The sequence below is a fragment of the Periplaneta americana genome, chromosome 9 (assembly GCF_040183065.1).
Source record: "Periplaneta americana isolate PAMFEO1 chromosome 9, P.americana_PAMFEO1_priV1, whole genome shotgun sequence".
Taxonomy (NCBI): Eukaryota; Metazoa; Arthropoda; class Insecta; order Blattodea; family Blattidae; genus Periplaneta; species Periplaneta americana.
The window spans coordinates 73,083,858-73,111,637 of record NC_091125.1 but is presented as its reverse complement, the minus strand read 5'-3'; the positions used below and the strand labels follow the sequence as shown (position 1 = coordinate 73,111,637).

The following is a 27,780-nucleotide window of genomic DNA, read 5'->3' as shown; positions in this document are numbered from 1 at the left end:
CTGTAGTTCAGAGTTGCAAAGAATTTACTGCAGTAGGTACATAATATACTATATTTAGAATTAAACTACAGTAATACATTTCATTTAAAGTGTGAAGGGATACATAATACATATTATAAATTTACTGTTAAATTGGGGAGCCTCCCTCCCAATAAAGGACACCTCCCAGATGCGGACAGATTGTTACGTCCCTTCGATGTCCGTAAATGAGAGGTTTCACTGTATCAATTTTCTACACAAGTTTTTCGTGCAGTTCCTTTTAATCCTTTGTAAAATTTCGTCCTGTATAATATTTTGTCTCCGCTTAATTTTTTCCAGACAGTTATTCTGGCCTTTTATTTTTATTTTCTGTGACCGAAACTATTTACATAACATATTTGGAATTTTTAGATTATTTATGCACAGTAATGAAAAAGAAGAAAGAAAACTATACGAACCAAAAAAATACAAAATTTATTTTATTTTAATTTATACATGCAAGTTAATTCTGTACCTCGTTTTAGAATATGTAATTTGCCCATTTTCAACTTTCTTCATCCTGTTGTTTTGCCGGTTGCTGTGTAATTTCAAATGGTATGAATTTGACCTCATGTATTTTTTTGAGTTATCCATTTTGTTTATAATAATTGTAACGCCTCACAATGTGTCCCACCTGTTCTTGATTCATAGGCAAAGGTGATCTGTAACGTAAATGCCTCCTGTGATTTGTGAAATTGTATTTCTGTATTTTCTGTTTCTGTTTGAATATTTTTTTATGTTTACCAAAGGCGATAAATTTTAGCAAGATACGTCTCAATTACCTATTGATTCTTTATCTCCCATCCAGAACTGGGTGGTAACCATTCCGTAATTCTGGAGGAAATAGGCGGAAAAGCCTGCGTCTGTCACGTGCTAATTTCCCTCTCCCTAGAATGTATACTGTTTCCATGTATGTTGCAAACTTGATCACTGCTTCATCTAGATCAGACGTGCTCAAGGCGGGCATTTTGCACTTTTGGCGCCCGGGCACTTGGTTTGTGCTGATGGTTTGTAAATGGATAGGTCTACTGATGCGGTATTCTTGTGTTCATTTATTCATTCATTACTCAGTTACTTGTTTAGTTACCGGTACTTTTTTTCTTTCTTCTTTATTTCTGTACTTCTTTCTTTGTTATTTTTTAAATTATTTCTTTCTTTCTTTCTTTCTTTCTTTCTTTCTTTCTTTCTTTCTTTCTTTCTTTCTTTAATTTAGTAGAGATAAGGTCATCAAGCTTTCTCTTCTCCTCTATCTGGGGATTACAACTACAGTATGAAGAATACAATTGAAGTTAAAATTAATATTAAATTTACAATTACAATAAAATCGAAGTACTAAAACTTTACCTGATTAATAAAGACTGGACATTTTGTTGTACAATTTAAGAACAAAGAAAGTACAAATTAAACGTTGAATAATTATCTAGGTATGAAATTACTGGAAATTGAAGTATTTTATGCTACAATACGATTACTATTTACAAAGAGAACAGAACAAGTACCGGCGCTACATTTAAAGTGATTCAGGGTTCTCAGTGAGAGGAACGGTTTCTTTCTGTTCAAACTGGCGAACGTGCCAAATGCTTAGTATGTGGATACTCTGCTATATTAAAAAATATATAATATTGAGCGACATTACAACACCAGGCATGCTCAAACATACAATAATACTGTTAGAGATAAGCGTATGCAACTAATAGAACATTTAAAGCAATCCGTTGTCATTGAGATAAGTTGTTTTAGGAAAGTGAAGTTATTTCACACATTTCTCTGCGTATTGCAAAACATAGAAAACAAAACATATATAAGGAAATACAGAAAGCAAAATTATAATAGCATTTCGTTGTGTAGATAATGTAAATATACATGTATTATAAATACAACTCTCTAATTTTAAAAGACGTACGCACACGCTTTGCTAGACGCTGGAAAACATTGTATGAATGATGGGCGCGCAATGTATATCTCTCTGCGTAAACTTGTGCTGCTTTTCTGCAATTCCGATAGGATTCTCCAAATATCAACATGTCGAATGCTTCTTCATTTGTGAATGGAGTTTTCCAAATAGCAAACCCACAGGAAGACAACATGATATGGACGAATAAACAAAATTCACTGTTACTATGCAAAATAAAAGACAGTGGAAAGTGACTTGGTTTCAAGACCTGCAGTTTACAATTACCTACTACCGGTACAATACTTACATAAACAACGTACAGCATTTCTCAGAAGATACCATTTTTGTTGTTTTGTGAGTAAACAATAAAAGTTAGAAAAAAAGTTTCAGTAAAAGTTTTTTATTTTCAAAAGTAGTTTCCAATGGTAACTTCATTGATCTATGTTCTCATTTAAAGTTTCGAAGTTGGCCACAGATAGCCCTACTTTCGGTTTCTTACGGGAAATGGTATTACCACCAATAGATTCTTTACATAAGTTTTGGTTATAAACATTTTTTTTATGAACAACCAGTAGCATATGGTTTTCGAGAAAAAAGGCGGATATGAATGGTCTGAAATACCCAGTATATAATATATTTTATTATATACATTAAAAACTATTATAGGCCTATACATAAAACAGAAATATAAATTAAAGAAATAACCCCCGTAATGAGCAAGCGCTCGTGGTCGGGAGTTCAAAACCACACTGCAAATAAGCAGAAAGAAGAAGACAAAAAAAAATTAATGTAAGCAATAAAATAGCACAGATTACAAAAATAAGAGCATATTATGATAAAGAACAGTCGCAATTGAAAACGTTTATAACCAGTATTCACAAGTATAATAATATAAAACTAATATTTAGCATCTAACCCTATGTTAAGTTCCCTTAATTTCTTTAATTTTCAGTTTAAATTTAATCATACTTATGTTAGGTGAAATAGAGTAGGCTACTGAGAAATTAATTTGTTGTATAGTTGAAGCCATAGTTGAAACCATGTTTCATACCAACAACCGCTGAACTTTTGGATTCTGTAAAATGAAATAATATGTTTTTCTCATATTATAATTATGCCAGTCTGTGTTGAAATTGTTCTTCTTCTTATGAAAGAAAGTTAATAATGGGATGAATGTTTATTATTTTTTACCGAAATAGTTAATCGTGTAATAACAGTTTCCTTCGTATTCCAAAAATCCTTTGTTCGATCCCCGAGGCTATCCGACTGTGATTTATCCGTTTTAATAAGTCTTCCAATAAAGTGAAAATGTAATGCATTATAAAGCTGCTATGATGTACACTTAACGACAAAAAGAACGAGCCGCCGACAATTTGTAAATTACAGATACATAACATTGCGCGTACTCGTCTCGTCAAAGCCGTAGTTCACCAGGTAACACATAAGTAAACCATTTAAATTTGCTGTATTTTGTCTAAGAGTCTAAAATATGTTATAAAATCGAATGGAGGGTTGATTCTAGATACATTAGGGCCTCTGAAGAGTGAAATAATCATAAAAGTTATAAATACAAAATCAACCGAAGCGAATATGAACAGGAAAACCACGTATTATGCCAAAACGACATTAACAGTCACAGTAGCGTAAGTCGCTACGGCATAGGTCTATTGAACGAGGTAAAGATAGTAGCTCGAAGTTCAAATCTCCTAAAATCTTTTTCTTTTAATTACAAATTTGCCATCATATATGTCTCGCAAAGGTATATTTATGTGGCGACATCTATTAGAATATGCCCAAACTCTAATAAACCATAAACCTCCCTCTCCTTTTCAAGCAATACTCCCGTCTGTTAATAAAATGTTTTGTCCCGCCATTACGCTTGAAGATGGCAGAGAGAAGTCATTACCCTGGTTCGCGTAGGTTATTCTGTGTCGATGGCGTCCAGAGAGATTGGAGTCCCATTGTCAACTGGTAAGCGGTAATTTTTTTTTTATCGAGAATGGCGAAGTTATAAATCGTCCTATTCCTGGTCGGCCGCGCATCTCTACAAGGGAAGAGGACGCCATGTTATTGAGAGAAGTTGAGGCCACCCCTTTAGAACTGTCTTTCAACTCAAGATGGCGTCCAACTTTCCAGATTCCCCACATACCGTGAGGAGACGTTTTAGAGAACGTGGCATACGGTGTCTGTCGTCGAGCTGTGAGGAGAGAACATTGACGATGGACCATGCCGTGAACAGTCTAGCGTATGTTACTCTCCTACAGGACTTCGATTGGAGAAATGTCATTTTCTCCGACGAGGTAATTATCTCCAGGAGCAACGATGGTCTTGCTCCAGTTTATCATATGAATGGCCACGGATACGATGAATGCTTCATAATACGACTGAACAGGTCGGCTCGCGTGAACGTCGCGTGTTGGAAGTGGATGTCATACGATGGGGCAGGACTTCTGGAACGCATCCACTGTCGGTTTATGGTAAAAATCTACGAACACATTTTGGCAAATGTAATGATCCTTTCCGCCCGAGGACAATATCCAGAAGGAACACTTTTCTTCCAGCAGGATAATCACCCGGTACACACCGCCAACCGGATTCAAAGATGGTTTACGAGGAGGCCTGATGTCGACTGGCGTTCAAAATCACCTGATATGAATCCGATTGAAAATTTGTGGGCTGCAGTGAAACGGATCCTACGCTCTAATTGGACAGAACAACCACCCGTTCGGACAGCTGACGAATTGTGGGACAGAGTTCTAGATGCGTGGGAGAAGGTGGCCATGAATTTAGACCTGATCCATAATCTTGTGGACTCCAAGCCGCGCAGAATGAGGGCAGTTGACGCAGGTGGTTTATGGACGACCACCACAGGCCTCTTGTTAACATATTAACAAATTGTTTTTTGTTTATTTAATTATTTATTTATATTTGATATGCATCCGGTTCGATTAATTAAAATGTGTCTCAGTGAAACATACAGCAGAGTCCGTATAGGTCAGTTTCTATCTGATGCTTTTCCAATTCACTGCGGGCTAAAGCAGGGAGATGCACTATCACCTTTACTTTTTAACTTCGCTCTAGAATATGTCATTAGGAAAGTTCAGGATAACAGGCAGGGTTTGGAATTGAACGGGTTACATCAGCTTCTTGTCTATGCAGATGACGTGAATATGTTAGGAGAAAATACACAAACGATTAGGGAAAACACGGAAATTTTACTTGAAGCAAGTAGAGCGATCGGTTTGGAAGTAAATCCCGAAAAGACAAAGTATATTATTATGTCTCGTGACCAGAATATTGTACGAAATGGAAATATAAAAATTGGAGATTTATACTTCGAAGAGGTGGAAAAATTCAAATATCTTGGAGCAACAGTAACAAATATAAATGACACTCGGGAGGAAATTAAACGCAGAATAAATATGGGAAATGCGTGTTATTATTCGGTTGAGAAGCTCTTATCATCCAGTCTGCTGTCGAAAAATCTGAAAGTTAGAATTTATAAAACAGTTATATTACCGGTTCTTCTGTATGGTTGTGAAACTTGGACTCTCACTCTGAGAGAGGAACATAGGTTCAGGGTGTTTGAGAATAAGGTGCTAAGGAAAATATTTGGGGCTAAGCGGGATGAAGTTACAGGAGAATGGAGAAAGTTACACAACACAGAACTGCACGCATTGTATTCTTCACCTGACATAATTAGGAACATTAAATCCAGATGTTTGAGATGGGCAGGGCATGTAGCACGTATGGGCGAATCCAGAAATGCATATAGAGTGTTATTTGGGAGACCGGAGGGAAAAAGACCTTTAGGGAGGCCGAGACGTAGATGGGAGGATAATATTAAAATGGATTTGAGGGAGGTGGGATATGATGATAGAGACTGGATTAACCTTGCACAGTGTAGGGACCAATGGCGGGCTTATGTGAGGGCGGCAATGAACCTTCGGGTTCCTTAAAAGCCATTTGTAAGTAAGTAAGTAAGTAAGTATGCTTCCGGTTTTTTAGGATGTTAAACAAGATTTTTTGTATACACAGACCAGGTCTCGCCTATTAATAGCCTACAAGCCACGGGCAATAATAATTTTACCAGGCAGATATAACGAAGTTTATGAACAAATTCCATTTCACATTTAAACTAATAAATTAATTAAAAATTAAAATAAAAAATAATTTTACCGTACCGGGAAGCGAACTCAGAACCTCTGGATCGGATGTCAGACATCTTACTACTGGGCTACACACAGCTATGAGTTTTACATTGTAGATGGATGACTTTCAATGAAGAGACACCACAGTAATGCCTTGCTGTGCAATGCGTTTACACTCTAGTGAACCGCGCGATAGAACTTCGCATTTCTATCGACCAAGAGTCGGATCATTCTTTTTGCCGTTAAGTTTACCTTCATATTCTTCCATTACTATCATCACCACCACCACTATCAGCGCCAATACACCCCGTCTTCACTTCTCAATAATGGAGATAACGAAGTGATATGAATCTCGCAAATTTTATTTCAGTGACGTTTCCGCTGGACTTGATAAAGACCCGGCTGCAGGTGCAAGGGGAAGTGGCCGCGGCTAAGGAAGGCGTATCTGTGGTAAGTTCGTCTACACATTTAGGTAGGATTGCCAACCGTTCGATTTTGAATAGGACAATTTGGTTTCAACATAATTGCCCGGTATCCAATCACATGATTGAACCCGACATACAACGTCCGATTTTAGAAACTTTCCTCAAAAAGTTACAGGGTGGAAGTGGAAGCTTTGCAGATTTTCAGAGCGAATAGCTGATGTTGTATGTAACAAAAAACTATAATATCGTATTGATGGAAAGTTAAGTTTTTTTTTTTTTCAGAAAAAAATAATGTCCCCCCCCCCAAAAAAAAGTTTTTTTTCTCAAATGTTTAACAACCTCTTATTCGGTAACTGTTGCGAGTAGGATCGTGATTTTTGTCCACATCGATAAGGAAACTAATGAAGAATAGTTATCCTTCTGGCGTATTTCAATAGTGTGGACTGTTTTCGTGCAAATTTAATTTATAAAACCTCTAATTTGAAGCCACTGCGCTATGCGATTTGGTTGCGACAAAGCACCAGAGACCAGCTCATCTAGCGAGACACACTGAGTTCGTTGGCCTCTTACATCTGTCTCAGGAGAAGAGTGTGCTGAAACTTCAAACTTAATTTCCTAATTAACCGTGCATTTAATCACAAAACTTAATATAGGTTTTCTGTTTATTTCAGTGTACCCTATCGTCCCTTTCAATCTGCAAGATTATTTCACTCCCAACCTGTATAGAGGTGAAAGTATCGAAAAACTTCTTGCGCATATGTAGTTCTCACAGATTATCAATTATTCCTGCTAGCAGTGCATTCCCAGAGCAATTATTCAGCATTATGGAGCTAGTGTGGACTAAAGCCAGAAACTGCATGGAAATTGAATTAGTGAAAGCTGAACTTTTGTTGTTATTAACTTTGATATCATTTGTGATTTCTTGAAATATGTAAAACGCCAACCTTAGATTTTATCAGGGCAGTAAGAAGTTATTTAAACTACAGTTTCACGCCCTTTTCTTTGTTTTCCTTTTTTTTTTTAATTTAATACCTATGTTTACATATGTATAATATTTTTTTGAGGATATACCGAGTCCGTAAGGGCTACCCTCAATGGGGGCAGTTTAGTATTATTTATTATACCAATTAGTGTGGTATGTTGTTGTTTAGTCAGCTGTCCGAAGACAAGTTAGAACTTTATAAGTGGTACAAATAAGGCATCACTCATGAGACAACTATGCCAGGAGATAATGAGGTAGAGTGGCCAATTATGTAACTCAAAATAACACTGTATCCTTAAAGTCATGTTGCAGTTTTGAATATTTATAAATGAAACGGAACCAAAGGATGAAACTTAAAAATACATTGAAGATTATGTCAAAGAGTTTCTGAAGCCTAAATTTCAATTTTGTGCGCGCGCAGGTAATGACGCAACACAACAATGAAGCGAATCATGACATTTATTCGATGTGGACGGTGGAAGGGAAAGTTCAATAATGCGTCCTGTGGCTTGCAAAATTTGAATCCGTGATGCATGTTCGTCGTGAATATCACCGCGTGTACAATGAAAAGCCTCCGCGTACAAACAACATTCACCGATGGGATAAGCAGCTGAAGGAAACTGGCAGTTTATTGGTAGAACTTCGGTTACTGACGTATCTGTTGAAGCTATACGGAATAGCTACCTAAGGAGTCCCAAGAAATCGGTGCGTACCTGTGTTCGAAATCTAGGCCTGAAGAAGACTACAGTTCATAAACCTTTAAAGAAACGTATCCGTTTTACGGATTACAAATTGCAGTTGTTACAGGCTATCCGCCCAACTGATAAACCAGACGATTTGAGTTTGCTGTACAGATGCTTGATGAGATGGATAATGATGAACAATATTCTTACAGAAGATAGTGTTTACTGATGAGGCCACATTCTATGTGTGTGGTCATGTTCATCGTCATAACGTGAGGATATGGGCTTCTAAAAATCCTCGTGCCTACATTGAGTATGAACGCAACACCCCCAAGATGAACGTCTGTGTGACCTCATGCATGATACAATTATAGGCCCATATTTCTTTACGGATCAGACTGTGACGCTAACAACTACCTTGACATGTTGCAATTGTATGCAGTGCCAAAAATTCAAGATGAAGGCGAAGGTGTCATCTTTCAACAAGATGGTGCTCCTCCACACTACGCCAACATTGTTCACGAGTTTCTGGATATATAATATTTCCCCAGCGGTGGATGGAAGGCATGACTACCACGATCGTCAGACCTAACGTCTTTAGACTTTTACTTGTGGGGCTGTGTCAAGCAACGTGTGACATTGACCATTTAAAAGAGAGAATCAGAGACTCTATTCACGTTGTTACATCTGATGTCCTTAGTCGTGTGTGGAATGAATTAGAATATCGTTTAGATGTGTGTAGAGCAACAAACGGAAGCCACATCGAACTGCCCTGAACAGGTATGCAAACTTGGAGAGATTTTCTTTCATTTGGTGAAGGTTTCTCTTCTTTCATTGCTTTTGTGTGACCGTTTAAAACTGCACCATGACTTTACGGACACAATGCACAATGTGTGTGTGTGTGTGTATGTATATATATATATATATATATATATATATATATATATATATATATATATTACATATTGTATTTGTATTTTTAGATAGGCCTAATATATATGCAGTTTCAGATTTTATCATTTGAAGTAAACTTCGAAATATAAAATTTATTTAAACAAGAAGTCATGTGTGCTACTTTAATATCAAACTAGAGATGTCCAGTTTCTTTTTACGTTTTAGAGCTAACCTAGTGCTGTGTCCGGTTTTATCCAGTTGTCGGTTGAAAGGCCCACCAAAATAAAAATGTCCTATTCTTCTGGATCTTGGAGTTGGCGACCCTCATTGAGGTAAAAGATGAAAGTGAAGATGTCTGGGTAACTGTGCACGTAAAGGCGTAGGTGTCCAGGATTAACCTACTCCATTCCATTTTCAATCTGTCTAAGCCTACATGCTTTGGAGACTTTTATTCGCCAAGAAAGAAGACCCAAGAAGTCAGAGTGGATCCCAGAACCATTATACTTTTTGCTTCTATTCGAAATTGAATCTCTCTCTTGAAGAGAGAGTCTCTTCAAATCCATATCAATATTACTATCAAAATCAATATCAAGCTTCCAAATCATTGAACATTATTCTGATATGAAACACGTCAGTAGTAAGATTTATTGAGAAGAAATCATCTGTGTCTATGTCAGGGGTGTCCAAAAGATCCAGAAAGTCAACATTTCTATATACATAGTGAATATATGCTCATAATATGTATGTATACTTTTTGCTGGTTGAGTGGAAGAGAAGGCCTTACGACCTTAATTCTGCCAGCTAAAATAAATCATCATTATTATTATTATTATTATTATTATTATTATTATTATTATTAATGTCTCGTAAATGTCTTGCTTTTGCATTTAGTGGGAGAGAATCTTCGGAGTTGTCGGTCATCGTCTAGATTTTGGGCACTTTGTGAATAAATGTAATTAACTTTGATGAGTTTGTTACAGATATTAAAATGCTGTATCTTGGCTTCCCATTGAACATTAATTTCATTAGTCCAAGTTTTCGACATTTTTAGGAGAATAAATCATGATAGCCTATTATGAATATCACTTAAAATACTAAGAGTCTCTTTAACAACACTGCGGAGAATTTTGTTCAAATTGGTGAGATATTTTTCTTAAAAACGATGCAAAGATTCACACTGTAAAAGATAGACAAGGATTGGCATAATATACTGATTTAAGATTGTGCGTTTTTGATCTGGTCGTAATAAAATATTGCAACAAGATTATTAAGATCAGAGTTTAAATTAGTTTTTTTATCTCGCACAATTCCATCATTAAAGTCAACTCCAAGATATCTTATTTTTCCTATTTTATCCTTAATCGAATTTGTCTCTTGAATTCTGAATGGTCAAACATTTTCCAGCGGCCAATTTATCATTTTTAATAATAGAATTATCATTGCCTTGCTTTCTTAGACTAACGTGAAGACTAATAGCGGCGAGGTTTCTTTCAGTGAGGTGAACAAGAGATTCAGCTGCTTTTCCATTTTTGGCAATGGTTGCAATGTCATCCGAAAAGCAAATGCTGTTAGGTTTTTATAGGTCTTTAGGCAACAAAAAGTCAAATTATTATGCAATATTTTGATGTGTTAAATCTTCAATAACACTGTCAATAACTAAATTAAATAAACAATAGGGGATAGTGGAGAACCTTGAAGACGCCGTATGAGATTGGAGTGGGTTTTAATATTTTTAATTTGCTTCATTTTGCAGTGGAGTCTGTAAGGCGAGATTCAACAAGGAAATGTAAGTTCCTTGGTAGAGAGACTGAACGTAATGTATGAATGAGATAGTCATGTCTAAAAGAATCAAAAGCCTTGCTTACATCAAGGATAGGTACAATGCTAAATTTTTTTCCAAGTCTTAGCAGTCCGGAAGCATCCATTTATAATTGAAGTGTTAACGTGAGTTCCTGGCATGGAAATAAAGTCTCTCTTTAACACTGAGGGCTCTTTCGATCACTCTTTTAATTAGAGAGATTATACTGATTGGCCGCCATTGGTTTACATCACCTGTGTTTCCGCCTTTATGGATAAGAATTTTCCAAGCAAGCCGAATTGAAGATGGAACATATTTAATGTAAACTATTGCATTGGTCAGTAGATTTATAAATTTCGATGTTTTCAGATATCGTGGCACACGAATAGAAATTCTATCAGGACTCGTGCTATGTCAACTAAAGTGTATTCAAGAATTCTTAAATATCTTCTTCTGTTATTTTTATATCATCTGGAAAATTATTCATTTGAGAATTATTAAATAGGGGAAGAGTATTAGTAATATCTTTATCATCAATAGTTTATACACCTGCAAAGTACTAAACCCAAATTGAATTCATTGCTGTAGAACATGACTGTTCATTTCTGTTCACATGCAAAGCAAAATTAAAAACTAGGTCCGTGTACCGGAACAGAAAGAACAGTAAAGGAGAAGCACCGGCTGGCACAAGGAAATAGAAACACAAGAAATTTTATTGGTTGCACTTCTTTAGTCCGCTTTCATATTTACAACTCTTTTATACAGCCTTGTCTGCTGATTTGTTACAGCTTTTCATTGTTAATTCTAATAACGTCAAAGTACAGTAACAGAAATTATATATAAACATGAAAATAATACACTTAGGAATATAATATATATGGGATCTGTCAACCATAGCAATGATTAATAATATGTATGTATGTATTGTTTATCGGCTGCTTAATTTTAGTGTAAAATGTTAGTCATTAAAACAGTGAAACATGTTTGAGTAATATTTACATCCAAATTTAAATTTTCGAAGTCAGGTGACCTACATAATTATGTAAGAAAATATTTTCTATAATTCATTCCCTCAAACACTTGTACAGTGTTCTACCACTTAGCCTAAAAAGAATCTCATTCAAATATTAGTGATGCCCCATTTCGATTATTGCCATTCTCTATTCACGAACCTAAATACTGATCTTGTCCACAGGCAGAAAATTCGATCATGTAACGCCGTCACTAAAATTGTTGTCTTATGATGCACTTAAAGATGACTTTTCAATTCCGTCTTACTACAGTACTATTTAAAATCATCCACACCCACTTATCTAGTATCTTTTGTTCCAACCTTTCGCTACATCGAGCCGGGAATCTTATGTCTATTTCTTTGAATAAAACATCCTTCTACTCGTTATATTTTAGTACTTATATCACTTCCAAGACTTTGAAATTCTCTTCCTGACTATGTGAGGCTGTCGGACAATATAAAAATTCAAGCGCAAATTAAAGAACCACATCCTTCGTCTTCATGGAATTGATTGCTAACACTTGTCGAGTTGCACAACTTAAGCCAGAGCGGGTAGAAGAGAAAGTGACGTTACTTCTTCTAGTTCAGTGGTTCGTCGCCGAGTGGCGCTAGCTCTCTGTTTTCCGTCCCCAGTTTCAGGATTGCTATTCGAGCGAATGCAAAAGGTTTTTAAAAATAACCCATTAGATAAGAATGTATTGTAGAGTACTTTGTTAAATATTTTACTTGTTTAAAAATGTAATATTACTACACTAACAAATTGTGAGTTATATAACACAACCCTGAATAGTAAATATAATAATTAACCGAAAAATGGAACATTGTGCCGGCTTCAGCCAAAAATACGCAAAAAAGTACAGCTTCGCAAAACTGAACATTTTTATAGCATTATAAAGTACGCATTGACATGAAATTGTAGTTTTTTTATACATAAGAAAGCGTGTAATATAATAAATAAAGGAGACACTTTATTTTCAACAATAGTTTTTATCTACTGCTTAGTCATTAGTTGCAGTTGTATCTGGTTTATACGTAATTCAGAGGAACAAGAAATATTACGTGCAACTTAAACTCATAAGTTAAGCTTCGATATTACCATATATCTATGCTAATGTAAGTTTTGATCTTTTGTAATACCTAGGTTATTTTGTGTTTTGTAAAATTAAAACAATTTAGTAGCAATGTATTAACTAGTTGTATGCTACTTATTGGAGAATATTAAATTAAGGACTTTTCCATGAGATCTATTTCTTTCTCATGTGCTCGATTAGAAACCTCTTATGATGTGGAAACGCAATAAACAAATGTAATAAAATTGTAAACCAGATTAAGTTGTAGCCTAGATGCAAGGTAGAATTATGCCGTACTTTTGTTACCGAAATAACTTTTACGTTAATTACGACTAAAATGCTATTATTAAAAATAAAATAATTAATAATTAAACATGTATATTTAATGAAGTAGAAGCTAGGTACTTGGATTCAATTAGGAGTTCACAATTAGCACTTGAATACAGCACATTTTTTAACCGGCACATAGAATGAAAAATGTTCAGATGTAGAAAGTCATCACAAGATAATCATTTTATAATTTCAAAATGTTGCTCTAAAGGATCCTGGTTAAATTTTTTCTGTCGGAATATATTTAAATCTGCTATCTCACAAGAATTAATATATTTCGTGAGTGCTCTGAATTGTCATTCTAAATAATTCAAGGGTTCTTTCTTAGGCAAACGTGTTCTTTTTATTGCCAATTACGTGTAATATATTTTCTAAAATTATGTAATGCTAGGATCCTTTGTACAGTACAGGGCAAGGAGTTCAGCGTATCTGCAGGGTCGTTCATTCACCTTGTAAATTCTTTTGTATTTTAACTTCCCTCGAACACATCACAGTTTATGACTCTAAAAAATGTATTGATTTTGAAAAACTCTCACTAAACATCTGAAATGCGGGTCTGGGGTTCATTCGCTGGAAAGAGTTAGGCCTACGGTCAATGTAACTAGACATAATTTTGGGCATTCATGTGTGGAGTAATGGCACATAAATGCACACAAGCGCAAGATTAGCTAAGGTGTTCTTCTGATTTTCGGGTGTCACATCCAATTATTTTTTTACTCGGATATTTAACGATGCTGTATCAACTACTGGATTATTTAGCGTCAATGGAATTGGTCATAGCCAGATGGTATTTGGTAAGGGTACATTTTTATGAGAAAGGATTAATGTCCTCTTGGTTGGATATTTTCTCTTCTTTTCTTTTTTTTAAGATATCTAGACAAGTTTGGGAAAATATGTGTTATGGCATACGGTCTTGGTCGCCAGTTCTTGCGTGGAAGTCCTACCTCTTTATCGGCATTAATAAATTTATCGGCGCTTACAATCAAAACCTCAGAAAAATGGATATCACAGATATTAGAACGAGCATACAGTTTTCTGTCTTCGTGGAATTGCTCTACACCACTTATGAAAAATAGTCTAGTCTTTGGGTGGATAAAAGAAACGTCTCTTCCTTACAGATTATATAATCGGATTTACATCAAGAACAAAACAATCAGGCTTATACTACTCGCTCACATAAACGGCTCAATAAAAATCACCCGAACTCCACAAGAAATATCTCCTTAATTCCATAGCAGAACGAGTTCTACCTGCTCTGTCCACAGTATTAAGAGAAAAACTGGAGTCTTAGAACGATCGCCACGCCAATGTTTCGCTCAGTTGCCATGGCGACATTAGGGGGTTTAAAAGTCCCATTAGATCATTGTCGAGTTACCACACTTTCTATTCTAAACGCTCTACTTAAGCCATAATACTATGAAGATCACAGGGAAAAAGAACTTGATAAGACCATAATTATTAATTTTCTGTTTTAGATGTCACGTAATAGCTCAGGTAGTGTAGATTTGTATATTTAACTGTACAGAATAACGACCTCATTAGTCCAAAGAAATTAAAAAAAATGATAACCCAAAGACAATAGAACCCTTTAACTTGTTTTCCTGTAAAAACAGTGAAACGTGACTTATCAGGATTTCCCCTGTACTCTTCATTTAATAACTAGCTTATCGGTCATGGTATCAGTTTTACCCTTAACATGTAATACAGGGCGTTTCAGGAGGAGTAGTAAATATTTTAGGGGATGATAGTATGGACTGTTCTGAGTAAAAAAGTTCATATAAACATGTGTCCAATTTTTATTGGGTACAGAGATACAACTGTTTTATTGTAACCCAAGAAAGTGTTAAGTAAAGGCAAATGATTACGTTCAATGCACTTCCGTTTCGTATGTTGCTACTCCGGTTGCTATGGGCTTATTTATCGATTGTCATTTTTGTTTTGGAGGTCAAGTTGCAAAGTTGTGCTTTAGTTTACATAATTGAATTTTTCAACTGTGTGATTTGTTGGCCAATTCTACTGTATCGTTTAACCATGGCGTACGTATTTACAAATGCTGAGTTTGTCGATATAGTATTTGTGTACAGGTTTTGTAATGGAAACGCTGTTGCTACTTGTAGAGAATACGGCATACGATTACCTAACCGCAGAGTTCCAGATTCAAGAGCGTTTACTCGTGTTTTCAAACTGCGTGAGACTGATGCAGTGCCTAGCAGTCATATTTCATCTGAACCTGTAAATTAACAGAATGTGGCTGAAGTAGAAGACATTATTCAGTTGGTAGAACGTAGTCCTGCATCAAGCACACGCAGAATTTCTGCACGTATTGGTGTTCCACATACAAGAGTATGGCGGACATTATGTATGCACGGGTTCTATCCTTATCATTTATAGCAAGAGATGAAGGTAAACGATTGGAATTTTGTCATTGGCTACTTGTAAATCGCCGAGTAATCCCATTCCTACTCTTCAGTGATCAAGCCACTTTCACTCGTGACGGTATCAATAACACTGTGATCCGTGATCAGTGATCCGAAGAAAACTCACATGCCATTGTGGAGACACATTTTCTCTGTAAATGTGTGGTGTGGTAGATAGACAATTAGTTGCTTGGGTCTGTTGTGTTATCGTATCGTCTTACAGGGCCCCGTTATCTAGACTTTCTTCAAAACGAACTTCCAGCATGTCGGAGCCCCTGCACATTCTAGTCGTCAGGTGATACATCATCTAAACCTATCATTCCCTGGAAGATGGATCGGCAGATATGGTCACGTTTCTTGCCCACCAAGGTCCCCGGACCTTACCCTTTTAGATTTTGCCTGTGGAGATGATTAAAAGGCGAAGTCTACAAAGAAAAAGTAAACACAAGAGCCGATTTAATCGTTCGGATTATGAATAATCCTGCCCTCATAAAAGAACCTAAGACGACCTCAGAAGAGCTACACGTGGTGTTGTCAAGAGAAGTCGAAAGTGCATTGAAGTCGGTGGTGGAATTTATGAAAATCAACTTTGAACGTAATCATTTACCTTTGCTTAACACCTACTTGGGTTACATTCTAACAGCTGTATCTCTGTACACATGTAAGAACTTTTTTTACTCATACTATCACCCCCTAAAATATTTACTATTCCTCCTGAAACACCCTGTATATTATTATTATTATTATTATTATCATCCGTCGACCAGGAAGACCGTTAAGAAGACTGTTAGATGGGGCCGAAACAGGTCTACAGAGGCCTAATTCGTGAAGGATGATGATGATGATTATTATTATTATTATCATCATCATCATTATTATTTCCTCTTTCTCTCTTTTTGTTTTTATTGTTTGTGTTATATGTGCTCTTTAATGCCCCATTGTGACCCTTTTGATCTTCTATTGGACTTTTTTTTTGGTCTTTTCTTTCCGTCTCCGTTTCTTGATTGCTCTATTTCCATTTTTAATTGCCCCTTTCTTGTTGTATTTCTTGATTTCTCTATTTCTTCTTTTTATGTTTTCTTTCTTTTTTCCATTTCTTGATTGCTCTATTTCTTCTTCTTTTTTCATTTTTAAATTCTTGTAACATTTTATGATTTCTGTACGTCTTCCTAATTTTTCATTTTTCCTTCGTATCTTGATTTGTTTATTTTTTATGTTTTTCCTTTTTCCTTTTTTTCTCCTCCATTACTTAATTTATTTATGGCGTAGTTAAGACAAAGTGTTTCGTACGAATTCACGAACTCCAAGCTAATATTGAGCATGAAAAGAAGAATAATTTCGGTTGATGAGCTTATACGAGTAACTGACAACATATTCTCGCGATATAAAGCTTATAAACGAGCGGAAGACGACACTTTCAACATCTACTGCAAGGTAGATATTGAAGTATTGGCGGTGGAAACTATAAAGCAAGGTATCCACTATGAAAATGTGATCCTTCAACCATTAGGCTAATTGCTATTAGGACTCTAAGTTCAGATCTTAGCAAGGCCAAATGTATAATTAGTTTGTAAACTAATGCATCGTTCTAATTCATAAACATTATAGAAGAATCGTGATATTATTACAATGACGCATTGCTTTAAAATACACAAATCTGCAGTTATTACTACTGTAACATCTGCTTTGGCGAAAAAAGAACGGTTAATTATCTGAAAAAGTGTCCAAATTTAGGCCGATGTTCATATCTTGGCTGAATTAATACTTTCCCCAAAGAAAAGTCGCAAGTTTCCTATCGTGTAGAGATAATTGTTTTATTACTTCACAGATACGGGCAGTGATTACATTGTGACGGGATTCCCTGTGACGCAGGAGCGGATTTCCCGTTGGGTCAGACAGAAGTGTTGGCAAAAAAAAGTGCACGAAATAATGATTTCCGGAATTCCTGTTCGCTTCTAGGGGAAATGTTAGAGATTTTGTTAGCTGCTGTCATTAAATCTTGGTTGAAGACTTACGAGGCCACCACTGATGTGAAAGTAATTTTCCAAAAGTTACAGTGAATTCTTTCATGGTTTCATCCTCGTCCTCGGTGATCGAATGGTTGCCACGCTTGTCAATAAATTTCAATTCAATAGTGTGTTTTGTTTTTGTTGCGAACTGTTTGCTTCGAAGAAAAACAAATTAACAGATAGTAAGGAGTTTTCAGATTGGCGAAATAGCCACTCATTTGTCACGGCATGAAACGGGTGCAGAACATAAGCAAAACTGTAAAAAGTGGTATGAATTAAAAACACGCCTTTACAATAATTGTAGACCTACAACTGACAAAGAACAACATCGGTATTTTGAATCTGAAAAATAAGATGGCGATGATTGAAAGAATTATTGCTATTGTACAGTTCTTAGCAGGGCAGCAGAGCAGTGTTTAGCTTTCAGATGTACAAATGATAAATTATATGAAACAAATAATGGACATTTTTTAAAGGCTATAGAAATGTTAGCGAAATTTGATCACATTGTTTCACAGCATGTCAATGACATAACTCATTCTCAAACTGCTAAAAGTCGTATGTCTCTTTACTTAGGCCATGCTTTTGAAAATGAAATTATATCTGTTTTAGGAAGTGGTATTAAATTAAAAATTAAGGAATTTTTAAGAAAGGCAAAATATTTTTCTGTAATTTTCGACTGCACGCCAGATGCCAGTCTCACTGAATAAATATCATTTGTATTAGCTAAGAATTGTAAATACTGGCATTTCTAATGTTGCAATTCGAGATTTATTTTTTGGATTTTATCCTGTTTCAGACACTTCAGGGAAGGTTTATGCAATTATCTCGTAAGCGAACTCTTGCCAAATTATGAGTTAGATATTCAAAATATGCGTGGACAAGGGCACGATAATAGGGAAAATATGAGTGGTAAACACAATGGCCTTCAGAACAAAATTAAGAATATCAATCTTACAGCATTTTTGTGCCCTAGTTTGAATCTAGTTGTAAACGATGCTGTCGAAGTAACATTAGAAACAGTTCATTTTTTTAACATTATCCAAGAAATACACTTTTCTCTGCATCCCTTTATAGGGGAGATATACTGAAGAACAATATGACCAGTTTAACTTTAAAATCTGTAAGTGATACAAAATAGGAGAGTAGAATAAAAGCAGTGCGACCTCTCAGAATGCAATTAAATGAAGACTCGAAAAGTTTAAATGACTTAATAGTTGATAATTCCAGAGACATGAAAACAAAACACACAGCTCAGTGTTTGTTAGATAAGGTTGCATCTTTCAAGTTCATTTGCTCAATTGTTATATGGAACGATATTCTGTCGAAATTGATGTCGTAAGCAAAATGTTGCAGTGCCCTCAATCCAACATAAATGAATCTCTTAAATTAAAGTTTTGAGCGAGTTTGTTAAATTTCTAAGATATAATGAAGCATTTAACACATTATATTAGTCATGCAGAAGTTTTAGCCAAAGAAGTTAATGTAGTATCCGAATTTCCAGTTGTAAGGAGCAGAACTGAAGTTCGCCATTTTGATTATGAAAGCCCCGACGAAGAAATAAAAGATCCAAAATAATTGTTTAGAATACAATAATTTTATCTAATAATTGTTGACACTGCATTAAATTCCATTAAGGAAAGATTCGAAAATCTGAATGATTGTAATATATTTAAATTTCTTTGTGAATTCAAAGAAATAACAGAGGATGAAATTTTAAAATGTTATTCTGATTTAGATGTTTCTCTTTAAATTAATAAAGGAAGTGTAAATCTTAAAGATGTTGATGGTCCTGAACTCTTCAATAAGCTGATAACATTCAAAAGTTTGAGCAATGGCAACGATGGCGTTTCAGAAACTGATCCATTAAAAACTTGGTCTACATTGCACAAAATAACTTGACGTCATCATTTCCTAATCTGTTTGTAGATTTGAGAATTTCTCTCACATTACCTGTAAGTGTAGCCTCAGGTGAAAGGAGGTTTTTAAAACTCAAACTTATTAAGAACAACAATGACTCAAAAAGGTTTAATGATTTACGTTTGTTAGCTACAGAAAATGAGTTGTGTGAAAAATTAGGCATCAAAATATGTTAGGCTATTGATGAACTGGCAAATAAGAAAGTAAGAAGAGCGATGTTTTAATGTACCAATTAACAATTGCTTCTGTTTAATACCGGTACATTTTTTACATTTTATATGTTTATAAACGTCAAATAAATATTGTATGTCAATTGTCATTTACATGGCTCTGTCACAAAAGGATTTTTCTTTGTCAATTACATGGCTCTATCACAAACACATACTAATAGGCTTCCATGGGTTGGGTTAAGTGGTGAATGTACTCGCGATGTGCATTGTTTAGGGAGGCCAATTATATCTAGCATGCAGGCGTCTAAGAATCGGCCCTGCCTGGTTATGTTTGAGAAGTGTGAGTGCAGGGATTATAGCTATAAAAGAAGGAAACCAGTGATAGAGATGACTCACACAGCTGAATAATTCCGTGTTTATCATTCGTTGTTTCAGGACCGTATGAAAATTATAAGACGAATTTCCCCATATTAGCGTGAATGGTGTTAAAAATGTTGGTAAGATGCCGGTCTTATTCCAAGACGTTACCTTCTTCCCGCTTTTTAACGACACTTTATCAACTATTAGGTTATTTAGCGTCGATGTAGGCTAATTGGTGACAGCGAAATGACATTTAGTAAAATGAGGCCGAAGATTTGCCATAGATTACCTGGTATTCGCCTTACGGGTGAGGAAAATCTCGGAAAAACTTAACGAAGTAACCAGTCCAAGCGGGAATCGAACCCACATCCAACTGCAGCTCCGGATCAACAGGCAAACGTGACTGCCGACTGAACTACGCCTGTGGCTTCTATATAGTTTTCAATGGTAGCATTTTAGATTCGATCTTCGGCCAGGGAATGAAGATTTAGCTTCCTAGAAAAGGAATAGATGTTATTTCCATGATGTCCGTATTTTGTTGTTCCAAACCGCAAGGATGTTATATAAAGACCATACGACCAGTTAATTCCCTAAATGTGAATATCTTGCTCTGGAAAATGATTTCTTAAAGATGACTGATTGTTCACTAACAGTTTCGGATTAGTTGACAAGATCTTCTGGACTATGTTAGTCTGACAACATAAATAATTCAATTTTTTAGGTAGGAGAAAGCCTTATGACAAAAATTCATTATCTAAGAAGATAGGTTAGGGTGAATATTATACAGTAGTTTAATATTAACGTGGAGAAATAATGGGCGTAAAATATTGCCTCAAATCGTCTCATTCAGGGAAAGAGTTTTTTTTACATCGTACGTATAATACGGTACCTCAACTATACTTCTCTTCCAAATAAATTCTTTAAACAGTCATCGCCATTGGGCAAGAACCTCATATCTAATTATGAATATCGTAATCAATTGACTACCGAAGGCAAGGATGAAATGGTACAGGAATTGAATATTTAAGTAAATGTGGAAGGGAGGTTAACTTCGCTTGGAACCCTTTGAATCAGGCACAGAATTCTTAGAGGTGATATATATGATGCAGACCCTCAGCTTCACTTCTCTTCGCAGAAGATAAACCACAAAACCACAGAATTTTTCACCTTTAAGTACGGTCCCAAAAGATTTATAGAAGTAAACCTAATATTAGTCCTCCTAGAAAAAAATTCTACGAGAACTAAGATTGTTTTAGATGATAAATCCTCGAACAGCGATAGTTTGAGTATGGAAGATGAGTTATATAATATCACAGGCACCAAGATTTGAAGTGACATAAACGTTACTACATTTTTGTCATTAAAATAACTTAGAAATAAAACTGGAACATGCAGCTGAAGTTTTGTAATGTAGTGCCAGTTTCTAAAATTAGTATTAAAATGAATCATGGGTTCCTCGCAAAAACACAAAACTTCTAAAATATAGGTCTCAAATATTCATTCATTGTTTTCTGCCCAAGGGCAGGTCTTTCACTGCAAACCAGCGATCTTCAATCGTCCCTTTTTCCGACTTCCTCTTAGTTTACGCATATGGCCTCAGATATGATATTCGTAATATATGTTAAGAGATAGGCTATAATGATAGACTCATATGAAATGGAAGTGTAAGGGTAAATCAATATATTTCTTATAATCGATCATTAAAAAAATGATATCAAAACAAGTCCTTTAATACATAGGGTATTTCGCAACAACTCATTGTAGACTATTATGAAGTACCGATAATATTCCCGTTTTTAGTTTATCTTCCTGAAGAACTTTTGTTTTCAGGACTTCACTGAGAAGGCATTCTGTAATCCCGAAATGTAAAGTACCTGGCTCTCATTTCTGAACTGTAAAGTTTAATATAGTACAAATTCACATGATATAGCTATTCGTATGTTATATAATTGATTTCTTTATGAAAATCGGCATATAAAATTGATATAGCTATTCTTATATTATATAATTGATCTCTTTATGAAAATCGGCGTTTAAAATTGATAGTGGTATTGAAAAAGTCAGTTGTTTATAAGGACGCTCTATGTAGTCTACATTATTTATTTGTTAAGTAACCAGCGATACTATAAAAGCAAACCGTTTATGGGAAACGAAATGCAATATAGGCCTAATTATTAATATTCGCTCTTACATATAAAGGTAGCTGGTGACGAATCAAAGGAGTTAAAGTAGTTATACAGGCTGTAATACAGACTGTAACTAAATTCAATACCCAAACTTCTAGGGTCGATAGAAGAGACCAAAACAAACTTTTTTTGTTAAATGAACATGGGTCTGAAACTAATTATTGAATGACAAAACCAGAAACTCTACTATACTGTAAGGAATAGGAACTACAGCTGTAACGTTACTTATGATACGCATGCTTCAAAACCATCAATATGACGCCATGACGTCAGAGTGCAATGTTTGTGCTGTGATCACGTAGTACGTTATTGTTCCTTGAGGGTAGAGAGATGGTACAGTTCACTTGGGCTTAATTAACAGATGCGCACTTAGTTTATGGTGCATTTGAACTGCAGATTCAGTGAGCAGTGGAATGGCCGCGGAGGACTATTGAATGACCTGCTCGTTCTCCCGATCTCACTCCACTTGACGTTCGTGTGTGGGAGTACTTGAAGAGCCTGGTGTACGAGACTCCAATTGAATTATAGGACGAGCTCATCGCTCGGGTGCTTGCAGCTGCCGACTCTCTACAGCACATACCTGAAGTCTTTGAACGTGTACGAGAGGCAATGACACGTCGAGGCAGAGTTTGTATTGAAGCAGGAGGTCGCAATTTTGAACAGATTTTGTAAAAGATTACAAATTGAAATGGTTTTGAAGCTTGAGTGTCATAAGTAACGTTACAACTGTGATATCTTTATTCTGTAGAGTACAGTATAGTTTCTGCTTTTGTCATTCAATAATTAGTTTCAAACCCATGGTCATTTAACAAAAAAAATGTTTGTTTTGGTCTCTTCTATCATCCCTAGAAGTTTGGGTACTGAATTTAGTTACATTCTGTACATCAGACCAACCCAGCATGGATTTTTAATTATTTGTAACGAGAAGCGAAAATGGGCACTGGGAGGACGTTTGCGACTTCTTCTACATAAAAGTATAATTTTTACAGGAAAATAAAAATTCTTATATGTTTATAGTCAGCGGAGCATTGGAGCCCCTCCTCAGAGACAAAGATGGCAGAATATGAAGTAAGGACACCCGTTCATGCCTGAGGCGGGTTTCGAACCCGTGAACCTCCAGACAGTCGACATTAAGATATATGTACCCAAATAAAAACGTATTAATATTTTAGAAAAACTATTGTTTCAGTACCTCACAGGGGGATTGACTCACAGACACTGAACATGAACAAAAACCATCTAATACATAAGATGAAATAATTTGTACCTAGGCTGAGAGACGACATTTAGAAAATAATTTTTCGGTAACAGGAAAGCTGAAAATGTGCATTTCTCTTAGAATCAGGAAATTGATATTTGCACAGTCCTATAAATTTCTCTTTATACTCCACATAACGAGAAACTAAACATCGAATTTGTTGAAAAAGTATTGTGCTTGAGATGAAAGATGGATTTCTAGTAAAGAAATTCTATAGGCCTAATATAAACTATGAAGACGAAAAGACCAAGGCAGCTCATTGAAAGATGGATCGTTGTAGTCAGAACCGAGTATAACTCAAATCTTGCAGTGAAGAAAAATCCACTACCCTCGCACAGGTTTGAACTCGTTAATCTGAAATTTATTGACAAGAGTGGCAACCATTCGATCACCGAGGACGAGGATGAAACTATGAAAGAATTCACTGTAACTTTTGGAAAATTACTTTCACATCAGTGGTGCCTTCGTAAGTCTTCAACCAAGATTTAATGACAGCAGCTAACAAAATCTCTAACATTTCCCCTAGAAGCGAACAGGAATTCGGGAAAGTATTATTTCGTGCACGTTTTTTTGCCAACACTTCTGACCCAACGGGAAGACTGTGACATTTATGTACGGTACTTTTTTGGCTAATGAAGATTATTATTATTATTATTATTATTATTATTATTATTATTATTATTATTATTATTTACTTACTTACATGGACAATACACCGTGTCCAGCTTAAAACAACAATAAAAAAGTGATTATAACTGAAAATGTATATGACAAACAGAAATAAATCTACCGAGGTTTAGTAGTGAATCTTTTGCAATTTATGTAATAATGATGTACTATAGTTTCCATGGAAAAATAAACCAACTGCACTACCAAAACTCGGTAGATTATTTCTGTTCGTTGTATACATTTTCAGTTATAACCTTTCTTTTATTGGTGTTTTAAACCGGATACAATGTAGGTATTTTAGATTAAAACATATGGTAATACGCGGAACATAATTTCAACAAGGCACCATGCAGCAACATTGTACTCGAAGGCCTAAGTGACTTAGAGAATTTTTTCAAGGCTTTACAATTTAGCTAATATATCCCGCCCACGTCGAAGTTAAACTCTGATAGTTATCATCCAACATCATCGGCGTAATGAATTTCGTCTTACAGTGCTCCCACATCAGAAATAAAATTCTTCACACTGCCAAACTAGTAGAATCAATAAAAGTCACAAGTTTCATACCTATGCATATTACATAGTCTATACAGTATAAACACATATAGTTATAAAGTGTTAAGAATCAGTCACACACAACTGTATGTGACTTCAATAATTTTAGGGAAGAATATACAGTACGAGCTGCGTTTGCGAAGTTCGTGGCTTGATACATAGATAACATTGAAAACGTGTTAACAATGCCGCCGATGTTAGCAGCCATTTTACATTAGTTCAAGCACGAAAAATTATAATTTTCTGTTGACTACATTTTGGTGTAGTTTAATTTTGAAGTTAATGTGCCGAACAGATTCGCAGATTCGCTTCATGCTGTCATTAACTATTTCGTTAAAAAGGGAATGAGTCCAACAGAAATTAAAGCAGACATGGATGCTACACTGAGGAATCCGCTCCAGCGTTTTAGACTGTGAAAAAATAAGCGGCACTATTTAAACATGGTAGCCTAGAGAGGGTGTGGAAGACGACCTCCATAGTGGACGTCCAGTAACAGCAACAAGTGAAGAAATCGTAAATATATACAGGGTATTTCAAAAATACGGGGCATAATTTCAGGTATGTATTTCCCACATGTAGACAATCAAAATAGTTCATTAAAACATGTGTTCGGAAAAGCTTCATTTCCGAGTTATGGCCTTCACAACATTGAAATTCACCGGAACGCTTTTCTTTCTGCAGGTCGACGTCATTACAGAAGATGTTCAAAATGTCCACTTTCTGCTTGAATACACACCTCACATCGATGTCTCATTGATCTGCGAACACGATCCCAAACTCCAGGAGTATTGCGTATGTCCTCAGAACATGCCACAATTCGATTCCGAAGGGATTCCAAATCAGGCACCGGAGACGAATAAACCAATGATTTTAAATGGCCCCACAAGTAGAAATCGAGAGGGTTCAGATCAGGTGAGCGTGGAGGCCAAGCAATTGGGCCACCTCTACCTATCCATCGATCAGGAAACCTTCGATCCAAGTACCGGCGAGCCGTAATACTGAAGTGTGCAGGAGCGCCATCATGCAAGAAGTGAATGTGTTGACGATTGATCAGTGGAGTGTCTTCTAAAACATGAGGTATGGTGTTTTCCAGGAAGTTTGTGTACGCCTGCCCCATAAGTCTGTTTACAAATACAAGGGGTCCAACTAATCGATCACCAGTGATACCGGCCCACATGTTGAGGGAGAACCGCACCTGGTGATGAGATGGAACAGTTGCACGTGGGTTTTCATACGCCCATACATGCTGATTGTGGAAATTTGTTATGCCATCTCATGTGAACTGTACTTCATCTGTAAATAATACTAAGGCAGGAAAGTTCGGATTTACACCACACTGCTGCAAGAACCACTGACAGAACCTAACTCGTGCAGGGTAATCTGCTGGTGACAGGGCCTGTACACGTTGCAAATGATAAGGATACAATTGATACTCTTTCAACAGTCTCCAGACAGTCGTATGAGGAACATTGACTTGCAACGCTACCCTTCGTGTGCTGATAGAAGGAGTCATGTTCACAGGCTCCAGAATCTCCTCCTGTACTTCTGGAGTTGTAGATCTTGGTCGTCCCCTTCCCAAACCAGGAGAGTTAAATTTTCCATACTCGCACAGACGGTAATGGAGACGTACAAATGTCTTCCGATCTGGACATTGTCGCTGTGGGTACCTCTCCTGGTACAAACGACGAGCCAGCGCAGCATTGCCGTCCGCCTTACCGTACATGAAGTGTATCTCTGCCAGCTCTTGATTTGAATACATGTCGCACAGTCTAACGCCTACACAACACTGAATGTAACCTTCGCCTCGGAATGAACTGTCAGAGTGCCCTCTTAATGTCTCCTTTGACGGCAACGACCTGCGGAAAGGAAAACGTTCCAGTGAATTTCAATGTTGTGAAGGCCATAACTCGGAAATAAAGCATTTCCGGACACATGTTGTAATGAACTATTTTGATTGTCTACATGTGGGAAATACATACCTGAAATTATGCCCCGTATTTTTTAAACACCCTGTATATATATATATATATATATATATATATATATATATATATATATATTGTGACAGTTGCACCGGGGTTCGAACACGCGTCCGACAGGGCGCGCGGCAGACGAAACGCTGGTACCGGGAGCATCTGCATGCTGAAGGGCAGAGGGGGTGTATTAGGTCAACGCGACGAGGGGAGGGTGCGCGCGCAGCTGCTACTTGCGGAGTGAAGGGGGGACGGACCCCCCCTCCCCCGAATCTTAACTGAACGGGTGCGTAACATCTTAGTCAACGTCTTGGGCATTTCCAAGGGGTCCGCAAGATGGGTTCCGCGTTTGTTAACACCGGAACAAAAGCACTTCAGATGTCAAATTTCGAAGGATTATCTGGCTCGATTCGAGAAAAATACGCCCGATTTTTTTAGGCAGTTTGTGACCACTGATGAAATCTGGCTTCACTACTACATACCAGAGACAAAACAACAGTCTAACAATGGAAGTGTGCACACCTGTGGAGTAACGGTTAGCGCGTCTGGCTGCGAAACTAGGTGGCCCGGGTTCGATTCCCGGTCGGGGCAAGTTACCTGGTTGAGGTTTTTTCCGGGGTTTTCCCTAAACCCAATATGGGCAAATGCTGGGTAACTTTCGGTGTTGGACGCCGGACTCATTTCACCGGCATTATCACATTCATCTCATTCAGATGCTAAATAACCTAAGATGTTGATAAAGCGTCGTAAAATAACCTACTAAAATACAAAAAAACAATGGAAGAACAGTGATTATTCGCCTCCAAAGAAAGCAAAAGCTGTTCTTTTGGCTGGAAAGACATGGCGTCCGTGTTCAGGGATTCTAAGGCGATAATCATAATTGACTGTTTAGCAAAGGGGAGTACAAAAACCGGAGAATATTATTCAAATCCCCTGCAGCAACTGAAAGAGGGTGGGTATGGCCAAGAAGTGTTGTTTCATCACGACAGTGCACCTGCTCACACGT

At 36.4% G+C, this 27,780-nt stretch overlaps 1 protein-coding gene across 7 annotated transcripts in view; it reads left to right on the top strand.

Annotated features, from left to right (window-relative positions):
• Positions 1 to 27,780, top strand: part of LOC138706092 (mitochondrial uncoupling protein 4-like) — a 107,239-nt gene that overhangs the window by 46,376 nt on the left and 33,083 nt on the right. For 4 of the 7 annotated variants that reach the window (XR_011333898.1, XM_069835045.1, XM_069835043.1 and 1 more), the window contains exon 3: positions 6,434 to 6,513. The exons of the other annotated variants lie outside the window; for them this stretch is intronic. Coding sequence is in view for 3 of the 4 variants with exons in the window: in XM_069835045.1 (XP_069691146.1) it covers positions 6,434 to 6,513 (80 nt within the window). In the remaining variant the exon portion in view is untranslated. The remainder of the gene's footprint in view (positions 1 to 6,433; positions 6,514 to 27,780) is intronic. 7 annotated transcript variants of the gene reach the window in all.